The following is a 23,450-nucleotide window of genomic DNA, read 5'->3' as shown; positions in this document are numbered from 1 at the left end:
TTACACAATACGAGGGCTTAAGAAACCACCATATTCATCTTCTAAAGCTTGGGGAACATCCCCATGAAAGAGTGTCACAAATGGCTTTAATCCTATATATACATGATCAGTAAAATCAAATTAAAAGTCTGATTGAATGGTGTTCTAAAAATTCATGTAATTATTGTTTAAGGTAGGATGATTAACACTAGTAAAAAAAAACACTTTGCGCGACGTACGTATATTCGTCGTGCAAGGTCAAAAATCGTTGCGCAAGGGTTTGCGCGATGCAACCTTCGTCGCGCGCTAACTATCGCGCCAAGGCAGTGACGCTAGGGTTTGTGATAGGAGCATATTTATGCGCCTTAGTTTATCTTGTTCTTGTGCATTTATAGTGTTTTTCCTTAGTAAAGTAGTCTTTTAAGCTAGTTTTATGTGTTTTCAGGTTCTAAGGACAAATGATGCATTTTGGAGCCTTTTGAAGCAAAAGTGGGCTAAAATGGAGTTCATGCATACGAAGCACAAGGGGTGGACGAATTTGAAGGATTGATGAAGCTAGGAAGGCATTTCAAAGTTGAAGAATTGAAGATACAAAGTTTCCTAGTTGAAGTAGGAAAGGGCTTAAACGAAGGATTCCTAAATGAAGAAGGATTCCTAATCAATGTAGGAGTCCTAATTGAAGATGGATTCCTAGACGAATGAAGTTTCCTACTCAAGCAAGGGTTCCTATGTGAAGAAGAAGAGTTAAAGTCAAAAATCAGCTCAAGATAAGGAACCTTATCCAAAACCTCATCCATAACCTTATCTTAGCTTATCTTATCCAAACCAACCTTATCCTATCCTATCTTATCCTAATCCTAAACTATCCACATTCTAGCCACTTAGGAGGGTTTCTAACTAGATTAAGATGCTTAAAATGGGATTTCTAGAAGACCTAATCTTATCCTACATAAATGGCGCCTAGAACCTTTCTAGAAGCCCCTAAAAATATGCCTTGCATTATCTTCTAGAACCCTAGCCTTTGTGCCGAATTTTCTACCCTATTTCCCTTGGGATTTTGGTTTCTAGAAGCCTTATCATTTCACACTCTTTGTGCTGCACCTTATCTCCCATTCCTTTTGGGTTTTTGACTTGTTTTCCTAGTAGGATTGTATGTTATTATCCTATGCAGTTTAGGTCTTTTAAACCTTGTCCTTTGCTACCTAGGAGAGGGATTTTCTGCCTATATATACAACTCATTGCTGCACCCTTTAAGGCACCACCTCTCATACAAATTCATTCACTCTACAAATTCGTCCAAATACTTCTCCACACCTTTGCCGCACCATCCCCTTCCCCTAAACACTACTACATCCATCCATAACCCTTCTCCACCATCCATAACCCCAAAGAACCTGTCCAAAGTCCTTTGCCGCACCAAGGAGGAGGAGAAGGAAGCTTGGAAGTTCATGCAATTCAAGTTCACGCCGTTGGAATTTCTAGGTGTTTCCTTTCCTTTAATTTCAATGTTTAAACTTATTACTCTTTGTTTTGTGCGTATGAGGAACTAAACCCCCCCTTGGCTAGGGGGGGATTCGAAATACATGTTTATGCTTGCGTTATGATTTGATTACGTCTAATTGCGTTTCATAAGTTGTGAATTCAATTTACTTATCTACGTAAATTACATTGATTTGTGTGTGTTGGTTGAGAGTGCACGCTTAATTATCATGCATAAATTGAATGCTAGGATATAAGGAAATTTCACCTAATCGTTATGGACTTATATTCACAAGTAGTAAAGGTTGATGATCTCAATCGCGTTAAGTAAATTCTTGGCATAAGTTTCATGCACTCATAGTAACAAGTGCTTCGTCAATGCTTATGGTTTTCATAGAACTTAATGATTCTTGCTTGTATCTCTATTATGCAATCATGTAGGGGACTTGTGGGGAATGTTTTGGGTTGTCGTATGCAATCATCCAATTCAATAACGTTAGGAAAATCTGAAGTTTAATTTAAGCGGACCTAATTAACTTGGGGCGTTGAGAGTTCATGGTTTATTGAAAAGCAATTGGAAATCGTTTTATATGCAAGTATAACATGTGTGGAGATGAACCCCTTAGCTAGCCTTCCATCCACCCATTTAAATCAATTTCGTTTTTACAATCTGTTCTAATTTACAAAGTTTGTTTTGTTTTTAAATTCGTCCAAAACCAATCCCCCTTTGTTTTAAAGTGTCAAATTAGTTAGTAAGTGTTTTACTTTGTGTTTTTAAGTGTTTTGATTCAAGTTAAAACCCAAATTCGTCCAATTTGGTGCTTAGTGTCCAAAACTGCACAGATTGTGTTTTTAAGGCAGTTTTGAGTGTTTTGGGGCTGTTTTGAGTCTTTTGGTTTGTTTTGGTGTTTTAAGGTTTAGTTTTGCATTCTTTGAGTCTAGTTTAGTATTTTTAAACTTGTTTTTACGTATTTGAGTCAATTCCAAGTGATTTTGCAATCCCTCCTAATCCCCGGTCTAGAACGATCCCTACTTACATACATTGCTACAATTGATAAAAAGAGGGTTTAATTTGAGTGCTTATATATTTCACATCAAATTTTGGCGCCGTTGCCGGGGATTAGCAACTTTGCTAATCCCTTGGATTGTTATTTTCGTTTTTCTTAGTAGATCAGATTCTTATGTTATTTTGTTTCTTGTTTTAGGTACTTGTTTATGACTCGGAGTTCTAATCCGGTTCACGAACATATTTTAGACTTTGACGACGATTTTGAGCGTGAGTTGAGACGGAAGAGGAAGAACCCGGAACCTAGTAAATCAAGTGCAAGTTCCGAGTCCGTTTCTGAATTTGAAGAGGAAGTGGAAGACATGGCAGTGGACAACCGAACGATCAAGGAGCTTTCCGCTTCGGGATTGGATAATGCCGCACCTCTATGTATCCAATACCCTAGGGCAGCTCCGAACAAAACTGCCGAGTTCGAATTGAAGTCAAGCTTGTTACATCACATTCCGAAGTACCATGGGTTGTCCATGGAAGATCCGAACAAGCATTTGAAGGAGTTTGAAGTCGTTTGCTCAAGCATGACTCCGGTGAACGTGGATGAGAGCATTTTGAAGATGAAGGCCTTCCCCTTTTCTCTCCAAGAGAAGGCAAAAGATTGGTTGTACGAATTGGCTCCCGGAACCGTCACATCATGGGAGAGCATGAAACGAGCGTACTTGGAGAAGTTTTTCCCAACTTCTCGAGTCATCCTCCTACGAAAAAGGATAAGTGGAATTCAACAAGATGAAGGTGAGTCGTTTCCTACATATTATGAACGTTTTAAATCTCTTCTTGCTTCATGTCCACAGCATCAAATGAAGGAGGAACTACTTCTACAATACTTCTACGAGGGACTTCTACCAATTGAACGTCAAATGCTAGATGCCTCAGCCGGAGGAGCATTGGTGGACAAGACCCCTACGGCTGCAAAGATATTGATTGCCAATCGTGCGTTGAATGCCCAACAATACGAAGGCGTTGGACAAAGGAGCAACCCACGGCAACACCAAATCAATGAGGTAAGTGCCATAACCGAACTTCAAAATCAAATGGCTAACCTTACTACTTTGCTTTCTCAGGTGGTGGAAAGTCCAAAAGTGCAAAACGTGGCAGTTTGTGGCATATGCTCCACGCACGGACACCTTACGGACAAGTGCCCACAATTGATAGAAAATGGAGGGTGGGAGACCCTCAATGCCGTGGGATTTGGCAACCAATACCAACCGAGGAATGACCCCTTCTCTAATACCTACAATCCCGGTTGGAGAGATCATCCAAATTTCAAATGGCAAGAACCCCAACAAGGCCAACAACAAAGCACATTTAGGCAACAACCCCCGGGTTTCTATCAAAAGCCGTTTGCAACCACACAACCTCAAGCACAACCCACCCAAACCAATTCAGGTTCGTCCATTGATAATGATCAGATTTTTCAATTACTAACTTCTATGGCGCAGGGTATGCAAAATAGAGACAAAAGGATGGATGAGTTAGAGAAGCAAGTAGGGCAGATTGCGGAGTTCATGGGCCAATTTCGAGAGCAAGGCAAGTTGCCAAGTTCAACTGTTGTCAATCCGAGGGGAGGAGTCGAAACTGCCAAGGCCATCATGCTAAGGAGCGGAAAAGAAGTAAGAACCGAGCCAAAACCATCCAAATCTGCTCTCAAGGAGGACCAGAAGTTGCAAATAGAAGAGGAGGAGAAAGCAAAAGCCATGGCAAGGATTGAGCAATCCTTGCCGCAACCACCCATGCCATCCAATTCGGCCAATAAGGGTAAGGAAGGTATAATTCAAGTTAATTCTAATGTTATTCCTCCGGATGTACCCTTTCCTAGCAGATTTTTGCAAGCCAAGAACGAAGAAGAGGAAAAAGACGTTCTTGAGACGTTTAGAAAGGTGCATGTCAATATCCCTCTCCTCGATGCTATAAAGCAAATCCCGAAGTATGCCAAGTTTTTGAAGAAGCTTTGTACGACAAGGAAACGGATTCGGGAGAAAGAGGTGGTACACGTAAGTGAGAATGTATCGGCATTGTTGCAAAGAAAGTTACCACCTAAATGCAAAGATCCAGGTAGTTTCACTATCCCTTGTGTTATTGGCAATACGAGGTTTGATCATGCTATGTTAGATTTAGGTGCATCTATAAATGTCATGCCATATTCTGTTTATGCATCTATGAATCTAGGAAAGCTTAAAAATGATGGTGTTATTATTCAATTAGCCGATCGATCTAATGCATATCCCAAAAGAGTGTTGGAAGATGTTTTGGTGCAGGTAGACCATTTGATTTTTCCTGCAGATTTCTATGTGCTTGATATGGAGGACTCAACCCACTCTCCACCATCACCACTCTTGCTTGGACGACCATTCATGAAAACGGCTCAAACCAAGATTGACGTGGCCAAGGGAGCAGTAACTATGGCCTTTGGTGGTGATATGATTAACTTTAAGGTTTCTGAATCGGTAGAGAGTACTAATGATGTTCGTTCTTGTTGTGCTATTAATGTAATTGAAAATATAGGGCAAGAATGTTCAACACTAGTCAAGAAGAATGTACCACAACCCACCATCGAGGAAGGAATTGGAGTGAACAACAAAGAGTGCACGGCCCCAACCTTGAAATCACCAAATCTGGCCGAGTGCACCCCTTGTGCATCTATCCATAGTGCTACCACTTCTTTGCCGTACAAAGGTAAGCCACCTATTCCAATTTCGATTCCCATTTCAACTAATAGGTTGTTACCTTGTATGGTGCAGGTACCTAATCGAAGACAACGTGGTGGGAGAGTTCGTGTTGATTTAGAGAAGCAAAACATGACAATAAGAAAGGATCATTATCCCATCCCATTCAAGGACCCAAAGAATGAAGTATTTCGTAGGATAGGTGGTGGAAAAACCCCTCCATGCCGTGGGGTTCCATAAACCTTCAATGGAGCATCGTCCGGCTGCAAGACGTTAAAGAAAGCGCTACTTGGGAGGCAACCCATGCATTCAACAAAGGAAGACCGAGAAAGCACTCCAATTCCAGATTTGCGTTCCTCAACTTTTCTCTTTGTTGTTTATTTCGTTTCTGCCATGATTAGTGTGTTAGTTGCTGTTTTCTTGTTTATTTGTTATTTGTGTTAGTTTATGCTTGAAACATTGAGGACAATGTTTGATTTAAGTGTGGGGGGGTAACCAAAGTGTCAAAGTGTTTTCTTGCAAATTCGTAGGGGTTTCTCACTCATGATTTCAAATGTTGTTTCTTGCGGTTTTTAAGCCTTTTTAAGCTATTTTGGTGTGTTTTAGTGTGTGTTGAGTCAAAAATCCGAAAATTCCATAAAAATTTGAAAAATTTGTTTTAAAAAATCAAAAAGAGTCGTTTTTATGTGTTTGTTTGTGTCTTAGGGTACCTTCCAACACAATGATGAGGATTCGGTTTGTAATTGCATGACGGTTAAAGAGAGTTATAAACATGGATAAAAGTTTGATTTACTCTTTGGTTTATGCTTGGTTGTGGTTATAACTTATGACTTCACATGTAATCATAAAGAAAAAATCCGTTTTTGTAACATGCTTGAAGGAAGTAACTCAAACTAACGCTACAACCTTGTGAGACTTGAGCCTAAACGTTTATTTGGAGAGTTAAAATCTGTGCATTCTTTGTTTTCTAAAGTCGTTGCATGATCTCATTATTCTTTGCTTGGTTGCTACTTAGAAGGCGTTTCATCACTTAGAACCAAACACTAGAACTCATGCCCATGTCATTCAAAACATGTCATTGATTTGCATAACACATATTCAAGATTAAGTTGTGTAGTGTCCACCATAGCCCAAAAGCCGTGTATCCCTATTCCATTATGTTTTGTAGGTTTTAACCCCGTTGAGCCTTGTTTAGCCTATCTTCTTTGTTAACCACATTATCCTCACCAAGCCTAGATTAGGACCATCCACACCCTTGTTCTTAAAACGTAGTAAGAATGACTCAAAATGAATTCCTTTTTATCATAGTAGGCAGAAAACAAGTGTGGGGGAAGTGAGTTTTGTTGTGGGTGTGCCAAAGTCTTGAATGAGGCACGAAAAAGAAAAGAAAAAAAAAATTTCGTGAAAAAGAAAAGAAAAAAAGAAAAAGTTGTGAAAAACATGCAAAATAGTTGAAAGGCATGTGAAAAAGAGTCCAAAGTGTTGTTTGTTGAAGAAAGGGTCCAAAGAGTTGCATTCGGCCCTAATTGATTGTTTGAGTCCCCCCTTCTGTTGTGAAATTGATTTCGGCATACTAAAGAGAATTCTAAGTTTCGATTTCCATACTTTGCTTACTACTGTTTTAAAGAACGTTTGTTTTCCATATCCGTTTTTGTTAGCCAATACCTTAAGCCCCGTTACAACCCTTGACTTTAATCTTGAGTGTTGTGTATTTCAATTTGTGGAGTTTGAAATTGGTTTGAGCCTATGGTGTCATTGATTCTCGCATCTAAGTAGTAGCATTCCATTCATGAGATCATATTTATAAATATGTTATTAACTCCGAAAAGTGCTTCTTTGTTATACATATATGTGAGCATTCGTTTTCATATTCACATCTATCTTCTCACATATGACTAGTATAGGGTGTGTAGTCAGAAAATCTGAGTGAAAATAGAGTGAATATCTAGTAAGGAATTGAGGGATTCTCTAAGGCATGTTACTACATTCAAAATCATGTTTTAATTGGTTATTTGTGAACTAATGAGTAGTGACTATGATTAAATATGTGCTTAAGTGTAAGGATGGCTAAAATCTGTGGGAAAGATGATTTTTAACATGTCATGTGCATTGGAAATCCCTGAGGCGATTGTTGGAAGGTTTAGGTTGTGTTTTACTTGTTTTATTTCGTTTTGTTTACTTTGTTTTGTTTTGTTTTGCTCGAGGACTAGCAAAAGTTAAGTGTGGGGGAATTTGATAGGAGCATATTTATGCGCCTTAGTTTATCTTGTTCTTGTGCATTTATAGTGTTTTTCCTTAGTAAAGTAGTCTTTTAAGCTAGTTTTATGTGTTTTCAGGTTCTAAGGACAAAGGATGCATTTTGGAGCCTTTTGAAGCAAAAGTGGGCTAAAATGGAGTTCATGCATACGAAGCACAAGGGGTGGACGAATTTGAAGGATTGATGAAGCTAGGAAGGCATTTCAAAGTTGAAGAATTGAAGATACAAAGTTTCCTAGTTGAAGTAGGAAAGGGCTTAAACGAAGGATTCCTAAATGAAGAAGGATTCCTAATCAATGTAGGAGTCCTAATTGAAGATGGATTCCTAGACGAATGAAGTTTCCTACTCAAGCAAGGGTTCCTATGTGAAGAAGAAGAGTTAAAGTCAAAAATCAGCTCAAGATAAGGAACCTTATCCAAAACCTCATCCATAACCTTATCTTAGCTTATCTTATCCAAACCAACCTTATCCTATCCTATCTTATCCTAATCCTAAACTATCCACATTCTAGCCACTTAGGAGGGTTTCTAACTAGATTAAGATGCTTAAAATGGGATTTCTAGAAGACCTAATCTTATCCTACATAAATGGCGCCTAGAACCTTTCTAGAAGCCCCTAAAAATATGCCTTGCATTATCTTCTAGAACCCTAGCCTTTGTGCCGAATTTTCTACCCTATTTCCCTTGGGATTTTGGTTTCTAGAAGCCTTATCATTTCACACTCTTTGTGCTGCACCTTATCTCCCATTCCTTTTGGGTTTTTGACTTGTTTTCCTAGTAGGATTGTATGTTATTATCCTATGCAGTTTAGGTCTTTTAAACCTTGTCCTTTGCTACCTAGGAGAGGGATTTTCTGCCTATATATACAACTCATTGCTGCACCCTTTAAGGCACCACCTCTCATACAAATTCATTCACTCTACAAATTCGTCCAAATACTTCTCCACACCTTTGCCGCACCATCCCCTTCCCCTAAACACTACTACATCCATCCATAACCCTTCTCCACCATCCATAACCCCAAAGAACCTGTCCAAAGTCCTTTGCCGCACCAAGGAGGAGGAGAAGGAAGCTTGGAAGTTCATGCAATTCAAGTTCACGCCGTTGGAATTTCTAGGTGTTTCCTTTCCTTTAATTTCAATGTTTAAACTTATTACTCTTTGTTTTGTGCGTATGAGGAACTAAACCCCCCCTTGGCTAGGGGGGGATTCGAAATACATGTTTATGCTTGCGTTATGATTTGATTACGTCTAATTGCGTTTCATAAGTTGTGAATTCAATTTACTTATCTACGTAAATTACATTGATTTGTGTGTGTTGGTTGAGAGTGCACGCTTAATTATCATGCATAAATTGAATGCTAGGATATAAGGAAATTTCACCTAATCGTTATGGACTTATATTCACAAGTAGTAAAGGTTGATGATCTCAATCGCGTTAAGTAAATTCTTGGCATAAGTTTCATGCACTCATAGTAACAAGTGCTTCGTCAATGCTTATGGTTTTCATAGAACTTAATGATTCTTGCTTGTATCTCTATTATGCAATCATGTAGGGGACTTGTGGGGAATGTTTTGGGTTGTCGTATGCAATCATCCAATTCAATAACGTTAGGAAAATCTGAAGGTTAATTTAAGCGGACCTAATTAACTTGGGGCGTTGAGAGTTCATGGTTTATTGAAAAGCAATTGGAAATCGTTTTATATGCAAGTATAACATGTGTGGAGATGAACCCCTTAGCTAGCCTTCCATCCACCCATTTAAATCAATTTCGTTTTTACAATCTGTTCTAATTTACAAAGTTTGTTTTGTTTTTAAATTCGTCCAAAACCAATCCCCCTTTGTTTTAAAGTGTCAAATTAGTTAGTAAGTGTTTTACTTTGTGTTTTTAAGTGTTTTGATTCAAGTTAAAACCCAAATTCGTCCAATTTGGTGCTTAGTGTCCAAAACTGCCCAGATTGTGTTTTTAAGGCAGTTTTGAGTGTTTTGGGGCTGTTTTGAGTCTTTTGGTTTGTTTTGGTGTTTTAAGGTTTAGTTTTGCATTCTTTGAGTCTAGTTTAGTATTTTTAAACTTGTTTTTACGTATTTGAGTCAATTCCAAGTGATTTTGCAATCCCTCCTAATCCCCGGTCTAGAACGATCCCTACTTACATACATTGCTACAATTGATAAAAAGAGGGTTTAATTTGAGTGCTTATATATTTCACATCAGTTTGCGCGACGAAGAAATAATATGCGTCGCGCAAAGACACTTTGCGCGACGCACATCCTAGGGCGTGCGTCGCGCAAACTCTTTTTTTTTTTTTAGTGAAAAATATTCATTTTTTTAAATTTTTCTGAAAAATACTTTTTTTTTAAATTTTTGATAAATATTGTAATTAAATTCTAAAGAATAATTAATTAACCAAGCAAAAGTATTTAATTATAAAATATATGAAAATGTACATACAAGATGTCCGAACAAAAAGAAAAAAAAAACTACAAGTGAACTAGGTTTAATACATCAAGCTACTGGGTATCGACAAGGCGAGGTGGCTCTGAGGTCGAAGGTGGAGCAAGATAAGATGCTGGTAGCGAGATTTGGAGGCCGGACATCTGTATGGCTTGTACAAGTTCTTGCACCCTCCCGCTAAAAAGGACAATTATCTCGAATAACAGCACCACAGCTACTAGCAACGTCGTTATGCTGCTGTGAGGTAGCCGCTCCACAATGTCACGGGTCATATGCAATCTTGATCTTGGAGTTGGTCTAACGTACGCCCTGTAACTCCTTCAGCATTCGACTAGGCCCCCTGGTGTTTTTTTTAGCTGGCCAAAAATACTTAAATTGTGAAAACCCTAAGCTTAAATTTGTATAAAAAATTCGACTCTGGATGCCGAGGAAGTCTGATTAGAAGGCTCCGGGTCGCGACGACGTCGGTGAGGCCGCCGTGCACTGAGCGACTCAACAGACACTGATGACGTCAATGAGACGGGCACCTGAGACACCGTAGAAGTAGCCTCAGCAAGGGGTGTAGGCTCCCTAATCAATGGAGCACTCACAGGTGGAGCAGTAGATGTTGATAATGCGGGAGGCACATTGGTCACACTCCAACGACGAGTGATCAACTGCGACATCTATACACTTTTTGAACCATAAAAATATAACATTACAAACTATTCATTTCTTGAAAAAGAAATAACATGAATATAAAAATAATAATAAAATAAAACTAACATGAGGAAATTAAAGTTACTTTTGCATATCCATGAGCCATTACAAAGAAATAATTGCAGCATTATGAAGTAATAGCTTTTGCTAAATTTGATCATTTACCCTTTAAGGAAAAACAAGTTAAATTTGCTATTTGCAAGCTAAATCCTTCATCTCACGCTCACGAAATTAATGATAGAATAAGCTTATGTACTCTTGGAAGAGAAAGTGAAATGAAAGACCTCTGTGTTTTTCTTTTTCCTAACATGAATTGCCAACAGACAACGACATAAACCATGAACAAATTATTCAACTTACAACCTAATATTCTACAGCCGGCCAATCACTCTTACCATACTATCCTTCCATCTGCAAGCATTTACATCTCCAATCACTCTTATAATCACATCAGCTAGGGTCCGAAATTATAATCACATCAGCTAGGGTTTTGAAACAATAAAAGTGAATATATTCTTGCGCCATGAAGTAAAGACACAGGAAAACCAAATGTACAGAAACACATGTTGGACTTCATTACTCTTATCACCCCTACCAATATCAGATCACTATCCAATGCTCAATTCACATCCAAATGTCCAATTTCCTCAAACAAAAAAATATATGATTTAAGCAAATAACCTCCAAACAAGATTCACTTTAATCAATATCGAATTTCCTCAATCACCTAAACCTTCCTTCCTCCCTAGTCCAGCAAATAATTGTTAATTAAATATCTTTTGCAGTTTTCGGTTGAAGGTTTTTCGTTTTTTAGCCAGTAACAGATTAAGATTTACTATCGCTGATTTACGGTTTATCACTTTGAAGTTCAAGTATGAGAGCTACATCAAGTCATCTAAAAAGCTTTACAAAAACTGTGTAAAATGCAAAGAAACCCATGCTCCTGAATTCATACTTTTTACAGAGTAAAATGCCAGAGTCTAGAGTCTCAAACCTTTAACCAGAAGACTGTTCCGACTTGGAATTGCTAACGAAGCAATCTGTTGAATCATTTGGATGAGGAAAGTATTGGTAAATTGATCGAGAAACTACCATTTGAAAGAAAAACTACCATGTTGATTTAAAACTTACCCAATTAGTTAACATGTTGATTCAAAACCCACATATATAATCAACATAAGCAGACATGTATCGCTAAGCGGAAGCTGAATTAAAAAGGAAACAACCAGAGTAAAATTCCAAGAGGTATTTGGAACAAGAAGCGGAGATTGAAAATAGATATGCCACTAGGTCACCCAACAAAAAAATACGAACCACATAGAATCCTAATACATTATTATAACTACTGTATAGATATGCTAACATATGTGCGGATTTAGAACAAGAAGCGGGTTTTTGTGATTACATGCCTCTAAAAACAGTTTCACTCACTAGACATGCAAATTGACTAAAACTAGTTATCTATATATGTGTGCTCAGGTGTGCTCACATCACATAATAGCTGCAATGCAAACCAACTCATGGAGGCATGAAATTTCTCATGGATGACAGTAGAAGATGAATGATGCCAAGTTTATGATATGCAAGACAAGCGACAATTTGTAGTTGAATGATTAGAAAGCTAAGTGAAAGAAGCTTGTTTCTTACCAGTCTTCTTGGAAAACTTATAGCCTTTGCACTGACATAGGTACGTGGGGTGGGCACCAAGTGGTTCCTCAGGCATTCCATGTGTCTCCTGAGCCAACAAAAATGTACAAAAAAATTTGTATCAATACGAAATTAATACTCTATTTTTCCCATTGAAACAACAAACCTTAATTAGTTATCACACAACCATCAACATTGCTTACAATTCCCAAGTCATTGAAAATTCTTACATAGCATATTGCTTCTGTTACAAGCTTTATGCCTTCATCCCCTCTGCATCAAAGTAAATACCCAGAAATCTAAATGGGGACGTCACTGACTCACTACTAATAACCATATAAAAGAATACTATTATAGGCATAAAATATGCAAACACTATCAAAATGCTATTAAAGGCATAAAATACTATTTGATAGCATTTTTAAGAAAAAAAATGCTACAAATGAATGCTATTACCTATTAAAGAGGGTTCGTGGTGTAGTGATAAACACACGGTGGCTCAATTCGAACTCCCCAACGATGTCCCCGCCACCAATTCATTGGTGCCACGATGAGGGAAGTCATACCACCTACTCCTAAACTGTAGAAAACTATCCAGAAATTCATGCAACGATTTATCACTAGCCACTGACAAGAATGGGGCGGCAGCAACACAAAAACTATAGAAAACCTTAATGTATATTTCATTGTTTCCAACAGTTTACAAGATTAAGCATAAATAGAAGAATAATCAGGAAAGAGAGAGGAGAGTAGGGGACAATGGCAGCTAAGCAAGTCAGCTAAGCAAGCATGAGAGTATGATGGAGTATGATGACCTCTACACTCTCTAACACATGCTTTACAGCTTATTAACAAGCTTTACACCGAAGAGGGAATAACACAGCTCACTAAACCCTAGCTAAACACAGCTTTACAGCTATTAGGGTTTAAAGAATATTCAATAATATTCAATACTCCCCCTCAAGCTGGATCGAGAGATTTTCTGGATCCAAGCTTGAAGAGGATACGATCAAGTTGAGAAGAAGGAAGGGGCTTGGTGAACACATCGGCTAGTTGATCACTGGAGCGAACAAATGCAGTTTGTAACAGCTTGGATTGGACTTGGTTGCGGACGAAATGACAGTCAACCTCGATATGCTTTGTTCGTTCATGAAAGGCGGGGTTGGCAGCAATATGCATCGCTGCTTGATTGTCACAGTGGAGGAGAATTGGCTTGGAAGAGATGATGTCAAGATCATGTAGCAAACTCTTTAGCCAAATTAGTTCGCATGCAGTAGATGCCATTGCACGGTACTCAGCTTCTGCGCTGGACCGAGCTACAACAGATTGCTTTTTGCTCTTCCACGTGACGAGGTTACCACCTACAAGAGTGCAGTAACCAGTTGTGGACTTGCGATCAAGGACGTTGCCTGCCCAATCAGAGTCTGTGTATCCTTCAATGGTGAAGTGTCCGTTGTTTTGCATGAAAATCCCGGTAGACATTGAGCTTTTTAAGTATCGAAGGATCCTTTTAACTAGTTGCAGATGATGAGATGTGGGAGAATGCATGAACTGGCTGACAAAGCTAACAGCATAAGCAATGTTAGGTCGAGTTATAGTCAAATAGATAAGTTTTCCTACCAACCTTTGATACTCCGATGCATTTTCAAGCTGGATGCCTGAGGTTTCATGCTTGAAATTTGTTGGTAGAGGTGTTTTAGCAGGTTTGCAATGCATCATATTGGCTTCTTCTAAAAGATCGAGAACGTACTTTTGTTGATTTAGAAACAACCCTGTTGGAGATTGATCCATTTCGATTCTGAGAAAGTATCTAAGTCTGCCGAGATCTTTGATTGAGAATGTTGAATGTAAGGTGGCTTTGAGAGCATTGATTTCTTCTGGATTATCTCCTGTGACAATGAGATCATCAACATAAACAAGTACCACTAATCTTCCATGTGTGCCAAGCCTAGTGAACATTGAAGAATCTGCATTGCTTCGTTTAAAACCGGATGACATAAGGACAGAGCTTAGTTTTGAGTACCAAGCCCTTGGAGATTGCTTGAGACCATAAATGGCCTTGTGAAGCTTGCATACTACTCCTTGTTCCTTCTCTCGTTCATGACCAGGTGGTAGGCGCATGTACACTTCTTCTTCCAACTCTCCATGAAGAAAAGCGTTTTTTACATCCATTTGATGTAGAGACCATTGTGAATTGATAGCCACCGAAAGAAGAACTCTAACTGTGTTCATCTTTGCCACCGGGGCAAAGGTTTCTTTGTAATCTACCCCGTAGGTTTGCGTGAAGCCCCTTGCAACTAACCTTGCCTTGTGCCGCTGGATGGTTCCATCTGAGTTAAATTTTGTCTTGTAAATCCATCTTGCCCCAACCACACGTTGATCTTTTGGCAGAGAAATAATGCTCCAAGTTTTAGTTTCTTCGAGTGCCTTCAGTTCCTCAAGCATAGCACATCTCCATACAGGAGATTGGTTTGCCTCTTCGAAGGATCGAGGCTCCGAGTGTTGAGATAACTTAGTGACAAATGCTGCATGAGATGGGGAGGTCTTGCTATGGTAAACCATTTGTCCAATAGGATATCTAGGCATGTAGATTTCAAAATCATCAAGCCTGGCTGGAGGTTGTCTGTTTCGAGAAGGATTCCTCCGTGGAGGAGTAGGTTGTTCAAGGGGCTCTCTCCTTTCGTGGAGGACTTCTTCATTATTTGCTTCCATATTTTCATGAGCTAGCTCTATCTCAATTGCTTCATTGTGCGGTGTTGACAGTCTTAGATCATAAAGGACGAGAGGAGTGGGAAACACTTCATATGAGAGCTCCCCTTGAGGTTCATCATCATGCTTCTGAAGAAGAAGTGTGTCTCATCAAACCGTACATCCCTGGATACAAACACCTTTCTGGTTTTAAAATCATAGCATTTGTATCCATTTTGGGAAGTTGAGTAGCCTACGAATGCACACTTGATAGCCCTTGGATCAAGTTTATCTCGGTGAATAGTTTGAATATGCACATAGCACACACATCCAAACACACGGAGATGACTTATGTCAATATCTCTCCCCTTGAGAATTTGACAAGGAGATTTAAACTTCAAGATTCTGCTAGGAAGTCGATTTATGATGTATGCAGCGGTTTGTATAGCTTGAGACCAGAACTTCTTTGGAAGGTTTGCTTGTAACATTAGTGACCGTGTTTTCTCAAGCAAATCTCAGTTCTTCCTTTCTGAAATGCCATTTTGTTGTGGTGTTCCTACACAACTAGTTTGTTGCAAGATTCCATGCTCACTTAAGTAAGTTGTCATGATTTTGGAAGTATACTCAGAGCCATTATCAGACCTTAAGATGCCAATATTAGAGTTAAAATGATTTTGAACTAAGTTATGAAAATTTTTGAAACACTGGAAAGCTTCGTGCTTGAATTTAAGTAAATACACAAAGGTAGTTCTAGAGAAATCATCAATGAAAGATATAAAGAATCTGTAGCCATGAAAAGACTCTAAGGTTGCAGGTCCCCAAATGTCGGAATGGACAATTTCAAAAACTTTGGTAGCTCTAGAGAGAGAATGGGGAAAGGGTAACCTGGTGGACTTAGATTTTTGACAAACTTCACAATCTGAAATCTCTTTAGAGAAACTAGGAAAAATAAAAGACATAACATGGGAAGAAGGATGAGCTAATCTCATGTGCCACAGCTGCTCCTTGTTTACTGTGTTTGAGTTTACGTAGAAACCTTTTGGAAAACTTGAAGAGAAGTTGACATAGTACAGTCCATTGAGGAAGAAACCTTTACCAATCGTTTCCTTCGAAACTCGGTCCTGGAAAATCACACAGTGAGTGGAAAAAATTGCAAGACAATTTAGCAATTGTGTTATTCTTCCTACTGACAACAACTTGAAAGGAAAGGAAAGGACATGCATGACAAGGGATTCCTTTTTACTTGAGAAGATTTTGAGTTTTCCTATGCCTACTATACTAAATTTGGTGCCATTAGCTACGGAGACAAAAGAAGGAGTGGAGAAGTTTTGAAAATCATTTAGTAAAGATGCATCGTTAGTCATGTGATCAGAAGCTTCTGAGTCGACTATCCAAAAACCACGGCTACTACTAAGATCCAATGCAGTGGAAATAGTTGCAACAATACCTGGCACATCATTTTGTGACATTGAGCTTGATTGTTCGAGGAAGCCAGCAAACTTGCCGAGCATGGCTGCAGGATTTTCATGATTTGTTGTCCCTTGTTTCTGTTGCAAGAAGTTAGCAAATTCATTTATGAGAGTAATGGGACTAGAGGAAGAGTTCATCACATTTTTGGAGACATTGTCGCAAACAAGGTTTCCTTGAGGAGTGTAGGCAGGCTTCATTTGGTTTCTTGGTGCTCTTCCATCATCATTGAACTTGGGTTTAAGTTCTGGATGAAGAATCCAGCACTTTTCTTTTATGTGTCCAATGCCTGGACGACCTATTTTCACACAGTGAGAACACTTTAAGTCTGGTCGTTTTCCCTTGTATGGTCTGAACGAGGTGAAGGCTCTTGCTTCTGATGGCCTAAGATCTGATTCTCCAACGACAACGACTGCATTCATGACCTTCTTCCTTATTTCTTCGCGTTGAATAACGTTGCAGACCATCTGGAAGGTGGGAAGTTCAGGTGTCATCAGGAGATGACTTTTAAGGTCCTCATATTCTGGTCCGATGCTGGCAAGCAACTGGAACACTTTGTCTTCTTCAGCACTCTTTAAAAGAATGGTTGTGTCCATGGTATGAGGTCTGTAGAGATCCAATTCATTCCATTTGGCCTTCAAGTTGCCAAGATGTTGAACAAAAGAGATATTTCCCTGTTGTAATTCTGTAAGATCTTTCTTCAGCTGGAAGACTCGCGCAGCATTGTTTAGATCTCCATACATGTCTCGTACAGAAATCCAAAGGTGGTGAGATGATACTGAATAACTGAAAATCTCAGCCATCTTTGGTTCCATAGAATTCAACAGCCAAGACATGATAAGTTGATCTTGGGACACCCATGCTGCATAATCTTGTGAAGTTGTTTCGGGCATGATATCATCCTTTTGAATGAACTGGAGCTTTCCACGTCCTCCAAGAGCGAGAGAAATAGCTCGTGACCAAGGCAGATAGTTGAATTCGTTTAGGAGCACTGAGCTCAAACGTTGAATTGGGTTGGTATCCATAGTTTCGTTTTTTGAAACTTTCTCTGATGATGTTGCCATAATGGCTTTAACTGGTTTGAATTTGGTAGGATTTCGGAAGAACACAGATGCAGGTCCACGAGGGATCACTGCTCTGATACCATATAGAAAACCTTAATGTATATTTCATTGTTTCAAACAGTTTACAAGATTAAGCATAAATAGAAGAATAATCGGGAAAGAGAGAGGAGAGTAGGGGACAATGGCAGCTAAGCAAGTCAGCTAAGCAAGCATGAGAGTATGATGGAGTATGATGACCTCTACACTCTCTAACACATGCTTTACAGCTTATTAACAAGCTTTACACCGAAGAGGGAATAACACAGCTCACTAAACCCTAGCTAAACACAGCTTTACAGCTATTAGGGTTTAAAGAATATTCAATAATATTCAATAAAAACAGTGAAAATATTATCAAGAAATTGATTATTCAGTGTGAAGTTTCCAGCTTTTGCAAGTCAAGATGTAAATTCATAGCAGTAATTTTACCTTGTCGCCGAAACCTTAGGCTTAACTTCAGCATGCCAGAAAGCTCTCGGTTAAGAAGATCCACCACTCTCCGCAACTCCAGGGCGTTCAATCCGCCTTCGTCGACGCCGAGCCCAATCACCATCGCCTCATCCTGGGGCAAGTAATTTACAAAATTGCCACCCTGAGCTCTACAGCGGGATAAGTTTCAGCATTGAATTGTGGCTTGGAGATTCGCGTGGCGGCCCGTCGTTAGAACAAAAGGGAGAGAGACAACCGACAGAGTAACGATGGTGGTTGGATTCGAGATTGTGAAGAGGAAAGAGAGAGGTAGAGGATGAGCGAGAGGGAAGATTTGGGGTTCACGGGAAAGAGAGAGGGAGAGATGAGCGAGAGGGAAGAGAAAGAGGGGTTCAAGATTTGGGGTCCAAACTACAAAAATTGAAAAAACAGCGCCTATTTTTCACTATTGCAGTGCCAAAATTATCACAACTAGCGCGACGCAAGGATACAATTTGACGTCGCGCAAAGTGGTTTTGCGTGACGATACTATTAAGGCGTCGCGCAAGTTAGTTTTTTTTTTTTTAAATTATTATAAAAATTACTGAAAATGTGACTTTTCTTCTTTTAAATTCAAAATTTTTTTTACATAAACCCCACAATAATATATTTTTCTAACAAAAACCCACAATAATTTTGTTTACATATATCATTCAATTTCTTAAGTGTTATAAGTACAAAATAAATTAATTAAAATATACTTAGTAAACATATATATCATTCAATTTCTTAAGTGTTATACGCATTGTATAAAACTAGTTTTAAAGATCCAACCATCAAACTTGTTTGTATATGCTTCAAAATCGCATATGCCAAAAATTGCAAAAAGTCGGAGATCAAGTAACGAGACAAAACTTCTCAACAGATATAAACGAAAAATCACGATTTAACGGTTATTTTAACTCCAATTTTGATGATTTTTTACAGCTACACTCCTTGATCCTATATGAATACATTAAAGTAATTCCATCGTCAATTTAAAATATTTACACAAGTGGATACCAGAAAATCTTATGTTATAGTTGATGAAAGTATTAATAAACATGCAGAGATCAAGTAACAGAATAAAACGTTTCGACGATTATAAACGACAAAGCACAATTTAACGGTTATTTTAACTCTGATTTTGATGATTTTTTACAGTTACACTCCTTGATCCTATATGAATACAATAACCTCATTCGATCGTCAATTTAAAATATTTACACAAGTGGCTACCACAAAATCTTATGTTATATTTAATGAAAGTATAAATAAACTCCAAGTGTTAGTGAATCTAACGTTTTTATGGGATACGAATTGTATGAAACTAGTTATCCAACTGTCAAACTTGTTTGTATATGCTTCGAGATCGCATACGCCAAAAATCGTAAAAAACAAACATGCAGAGATCAAGTAACGGGACAAACCTTTTCGACTGCTATAAACAAAAAATCACGATTTAATGGTTATTTTAACTTCGATTTTGATGATTTTTTACCGCTACACTCTTTAACCCTATACGAATACAATGAACTAATTCGATCGTCAATTTAAAACATTTACACTTGAATACCATAAAAGAAAAAGGCAATGCAAGAACCCCAAAAGAAAAGCAAAAGGACTTTGCGATTTTTGACGGTTGGATTGTTGAAACTAATTTCGTACAATGCGTTTCCCATCAAATTCAATGGTATATGTATTTACTAAGTAGATTTTAATTATTTAATTTTGTACCCATAAACAAAAGGCCAAAAAAAATAAAAAATAAAAAATAGACTTTGCGCGACTTAGGTGCAACTGCGTCGCGCAAAGCTGTTTTGCACGACGCAAGTGCACCTGCGTCGCGCAAAGTTGGCAAAAAATTGTTTGTTTGGCGCCAAGATCTTGCGCGACGAACAAAACGTCGCGCAAAATGACTTTGAGCGACGCTGAAGTTTTTACGTCGCGCAAAGATATTTTGAGCGACGCCAATCTACGTCGCGCAAAGTGTCGTCGCACAAAATGACTTTGCGCGACGTTTTGTGTTTTGCGTCGCGCAAACATACTTTGCGCGACAAAATTTGCTCCGTCGCGCAAGATTACTCGCGCAAACGTGTTTTTCTACTAGTGTAACCATTGCGTAGGAGTTCATCAATGAGATTGTTGTAATAACCAATTCCTTTTCTGTTAACCCCACTACTTAACGTTCCATCTTATTAGAACAAAAATAACAAGAAAAATAAGGGTTATACAATAGATAACTCGATCACATTAATTTAGTTAAAAGTACATAAAGAGAATAATTTTCTCGTAGGACAAATAATTCTTATGCACAATATATATTGACATTGGTCCCAACCAAATATGAGGATGTGGAGCAACTTACTTGGTAATAATCTGGACCATGAAATAGAGAATCGGTAAGCATCCAACTCCATATCCTTTATAATCCCCACATCTTCCTAAAATGACAAAAGGATATATATCATAATAAGAAAAAAGTTTAAAATTAAATATTGAGTATCTCATTATATTGTGCTTTTTGTAAAGGCTCCAATTTAATATGTTAACATGTGCCCTTCAAGTATAAACGGTCAAAAGAATAAAGTTGATGGGTGTCATGCTTGAGCACACCACTTCAAACTTCTTCAAATGCTTGTTTGGATCTTCCATGGATAGCCCATGGTATTTGGGAATATGATGCAGCAAGCTTGACTTCAACTCAAACTCATCGGTCTTTCCTTGGGCAGCCACGGGGTATTGAATGCAAAGGGGCACGACATTGTCCAATCCTGAGGCTGAAAGCTCTTTGATTGTTCGATTGTTCGCAAACATGTCTTGTTCCTCCTCTTTCTTTTCTTCAAATTCGGATTCAGAACTAGAACTAGGTAGACTTCGTTCTGGATGTCTCCTCTTTCTTCTCAACGTTCGTTCAAAGTCGTCGTCAAACTCCAATATATGCTCACGAACAGGTTGAGAACTACGAGTCATAAACGAGTACCTAAAAACAATAAAACAAAACAAGGTCAGAAACTAGGAGCAATAACACACGAAAATAAACAAAAAGAAACAACAAAGGATTAGCAAAGTTGCTAATCCCCGACAACGGCGCCAAAATTTGATGTGAAAATTAACTCGACACACAAATTAAACCCTCTTATTGACAATTGTATTAAAAACGTAAGTAGGGATCGTTCTGAACCGAGAATTAGGAAGGATTGCTAATCTATTTAAAACTGACTTTAAAACACAAAACTAGGCTCAAAAACTCTTAACTAGACTTATATGACTCAAAGCAAGCTAAACAACTCAAAACAGCACAAAACAATCAAATAGACTCAAACTAGACACTATAGAGTGATTTGGACGAAAATTGATTTAAACTTGACTCAAAACACTTAAAAACACAAACTAAGACAGATTCTAACTAATTTGATACAATAAAGTAAAGGGGGGTTAGGTTTTGGATGAATTTAAAGTAAAATAAGTAACTAAAGACTTAAGACAGATTTTTGACGAATTTGGGAAAAAGTATGGGTGATTAGCTAGCTAGAAGGTCCTTACATTGAAATCAAAAGATAGATTACACCTAAGAATGATCCAGCAATCAAAACTTGAATAGCAAGCATTCCAAGGGTCCTCATTCTTCTCTTTGTTGCGGCACAAGGGATGGGTGAAGGTTTGGATGGTGTATTGTATGAAAGATTGTGTATTTAGAATGGGATGTGTTGATGGATGAAAGTTGCGACCAAGAGTGTTTCTGAGTGTATTTGTGATGAAGAATGATTGGTGTTAATGGATGGAATATGGCTGAAAAGCATGAATGGTAGACAATGGATGTAGGGTGGTGTGGATGATTGATGAATCCCCCCAAATGGTACGGCAAAAAGTACTTTAAATAGAGATAGAAGAAAGCATGGCAGAGGTTAAGTAGGAGTGCAGTAGATACTAGGGGGAAAGGGAAAAAAGGATATGCAGCAAGGGGACATGGATGGAGTGTACGACAAAAGAAAGTGTGAAAGGTTGTTGTGACACAAAGTGAAAGGTTAGGGGACAAGGATGGAGACATATGGCAAAGGAAAGAGTGAAAGGTTGTTGTGACATAAAGTGAAAGGTTGCTGCAACAAGGGAACATGGGTGGAGTGCATGGCAAAGGAAAGTGTGAAAGGTTGGTTGTGTGACAAGGAAAAGGGAAGGAAAGTGGAAAGGTGGTGGAATGGCGCAGCAATGAGATAATGAAGGGGATAAGGATAATGTGCACGGAAAGGCAAGGGAAAGGTAAGTTGATGCATCCTTTGTGGCAAGGATTGTCCTTCTAAAAACATGTAATTAAGTGTCCTAAAGTATTTAGAACACCCCTTTGCAGCTGGAACATAGGTGATTTAGGATTAGGAAAGGTTTAAGACAAAACAAGGAAACTTTGGCTAACATTCCTTCTTTCTTGGGTGTATCTTTAACTTCCTTTTCTTGAATTAATTTATTCATAACTTCAGCATAATCCTAGCCTCTTTTGGTCTTCAATTTCATCCATCCACCTTGCTTCATGCATGTGATATCCATTCCAAACCCAAAAATGCTCCAAAATGCACCCAAAAAACACTTTCTTGCAACTTTAGCCCATTGGACCTACAAACACACGAAAATAGCTTAAAATACTAAAATAACTATGAACTAACAACATAAATGCAAGAAAACAAGCTAATCAAGTCGCATAAATATGCTCCTATCAACTTGTGCATCCAGTTTATAAGTGTCGAAGGTCTGGTCCTATTGACATTGATCCCGAAATGAGCAAAATCCAACCAGTTAAGCTTTTCCAAAATCTGATCACCGGACCATTCTCTAGGTCTGAGTTGATGCTCTTTTTCCCTGTCAAACTCTTTATCCTTTTCCCGCCACTTGTGGTCTCATGGTAACCATCTTTGATGACCAAGGTAGCAAACTTTTTCGGTGTGCCAACTAGATGTTACATCTTCCTTGCATACATAGCCTGCCATATAACCCCTAGTGCTCCACCTAGAAACCATTGCATATGCAGTGAAATCATTCACATTCCACATCACTGCTGCCCGCAAAGTGAAAACCTTGCCAATACACTTATCGTATATGCGCACACCATGTGTCTATAAATCCTTTAGCTCATCCACCAACAGCCGTAAGTATACATTGATTGACCTACCAGGATCCTCAGTTATTAATAGTCATCATCATGTATTCTTGTTTCATACATTTCCATGGTGGCAAATTATACGAAAATCGGCCAGATACTGTGGTGTTGGTACCTCGAACAGATTGAATTCGTCAGTGGCAAGTCCCAATCTAACGTTCCGAGGATTAGCAAAAAAACCAGGGAACGTTCGATCGAACTCTTTCCATGCTTCACCATCTACAGGATGCCTTAGGACATTGTTATCTACTCGCTTTTCGTTATGCCATCTCATGTCAGTGGCAGTATGCGTAAACATATACAACCGCTGCAACCCAGGCTTCAAAGGTAAATAACGCATGACTTTTTGTGGGATCTTCAT

General features: G+C 38.6%; 1 protein-coding gene and 1 pseudogene across 1 annotated transcript; both read right to left on the bottom strand.

Moving 5' to 3' along the window:
* The window catches only part of LOC126617113 (beta-glucosidase 12-like), a 25,213-nt pseudogene extending 1,763 nt beyond the window's left edge, over positions 1-23,450 (bottom strand).
* LOC126614540 (uncharacterized) lies at positions 15,908-17,683 on the bottom strand. The gene is made up of 2 exons (XM_050282204.1): positions 16,371-17,683; positions 15,908-16,044 (listed from the first exon to the last, which is right to left on the bottom strand). The coding sequence occupies exons 1-2, from the start codon at positions 17,452-17,454 to the stop codon at positions 16,016-16,018; spliced, it is 1,113 nt and encodes a 370-aa protein (XP_050138161.1). The 5' UTR covers positions 17,455-17,683; the 3' UTR covers positions 15,908-16,015.

The sequence above is a fragment of the Malus sylvestris genome, chromosome 3 (assembly GCF_916048215.2).
Source record: "Malus sylvestris chromosome 3, drMalSylv7.2, whole genome shotgun sequence".
NCBI lineage: Eukaryota > Viridiplantae > Streptophyta > Magnoliopsida > Rosales > Rosaceae > Malus > Malus sylvestris.
Note: the sequence above shows the minus strand (reverse complement) of the source record. Positions and strands in the feature narration are given on the sequence as shown.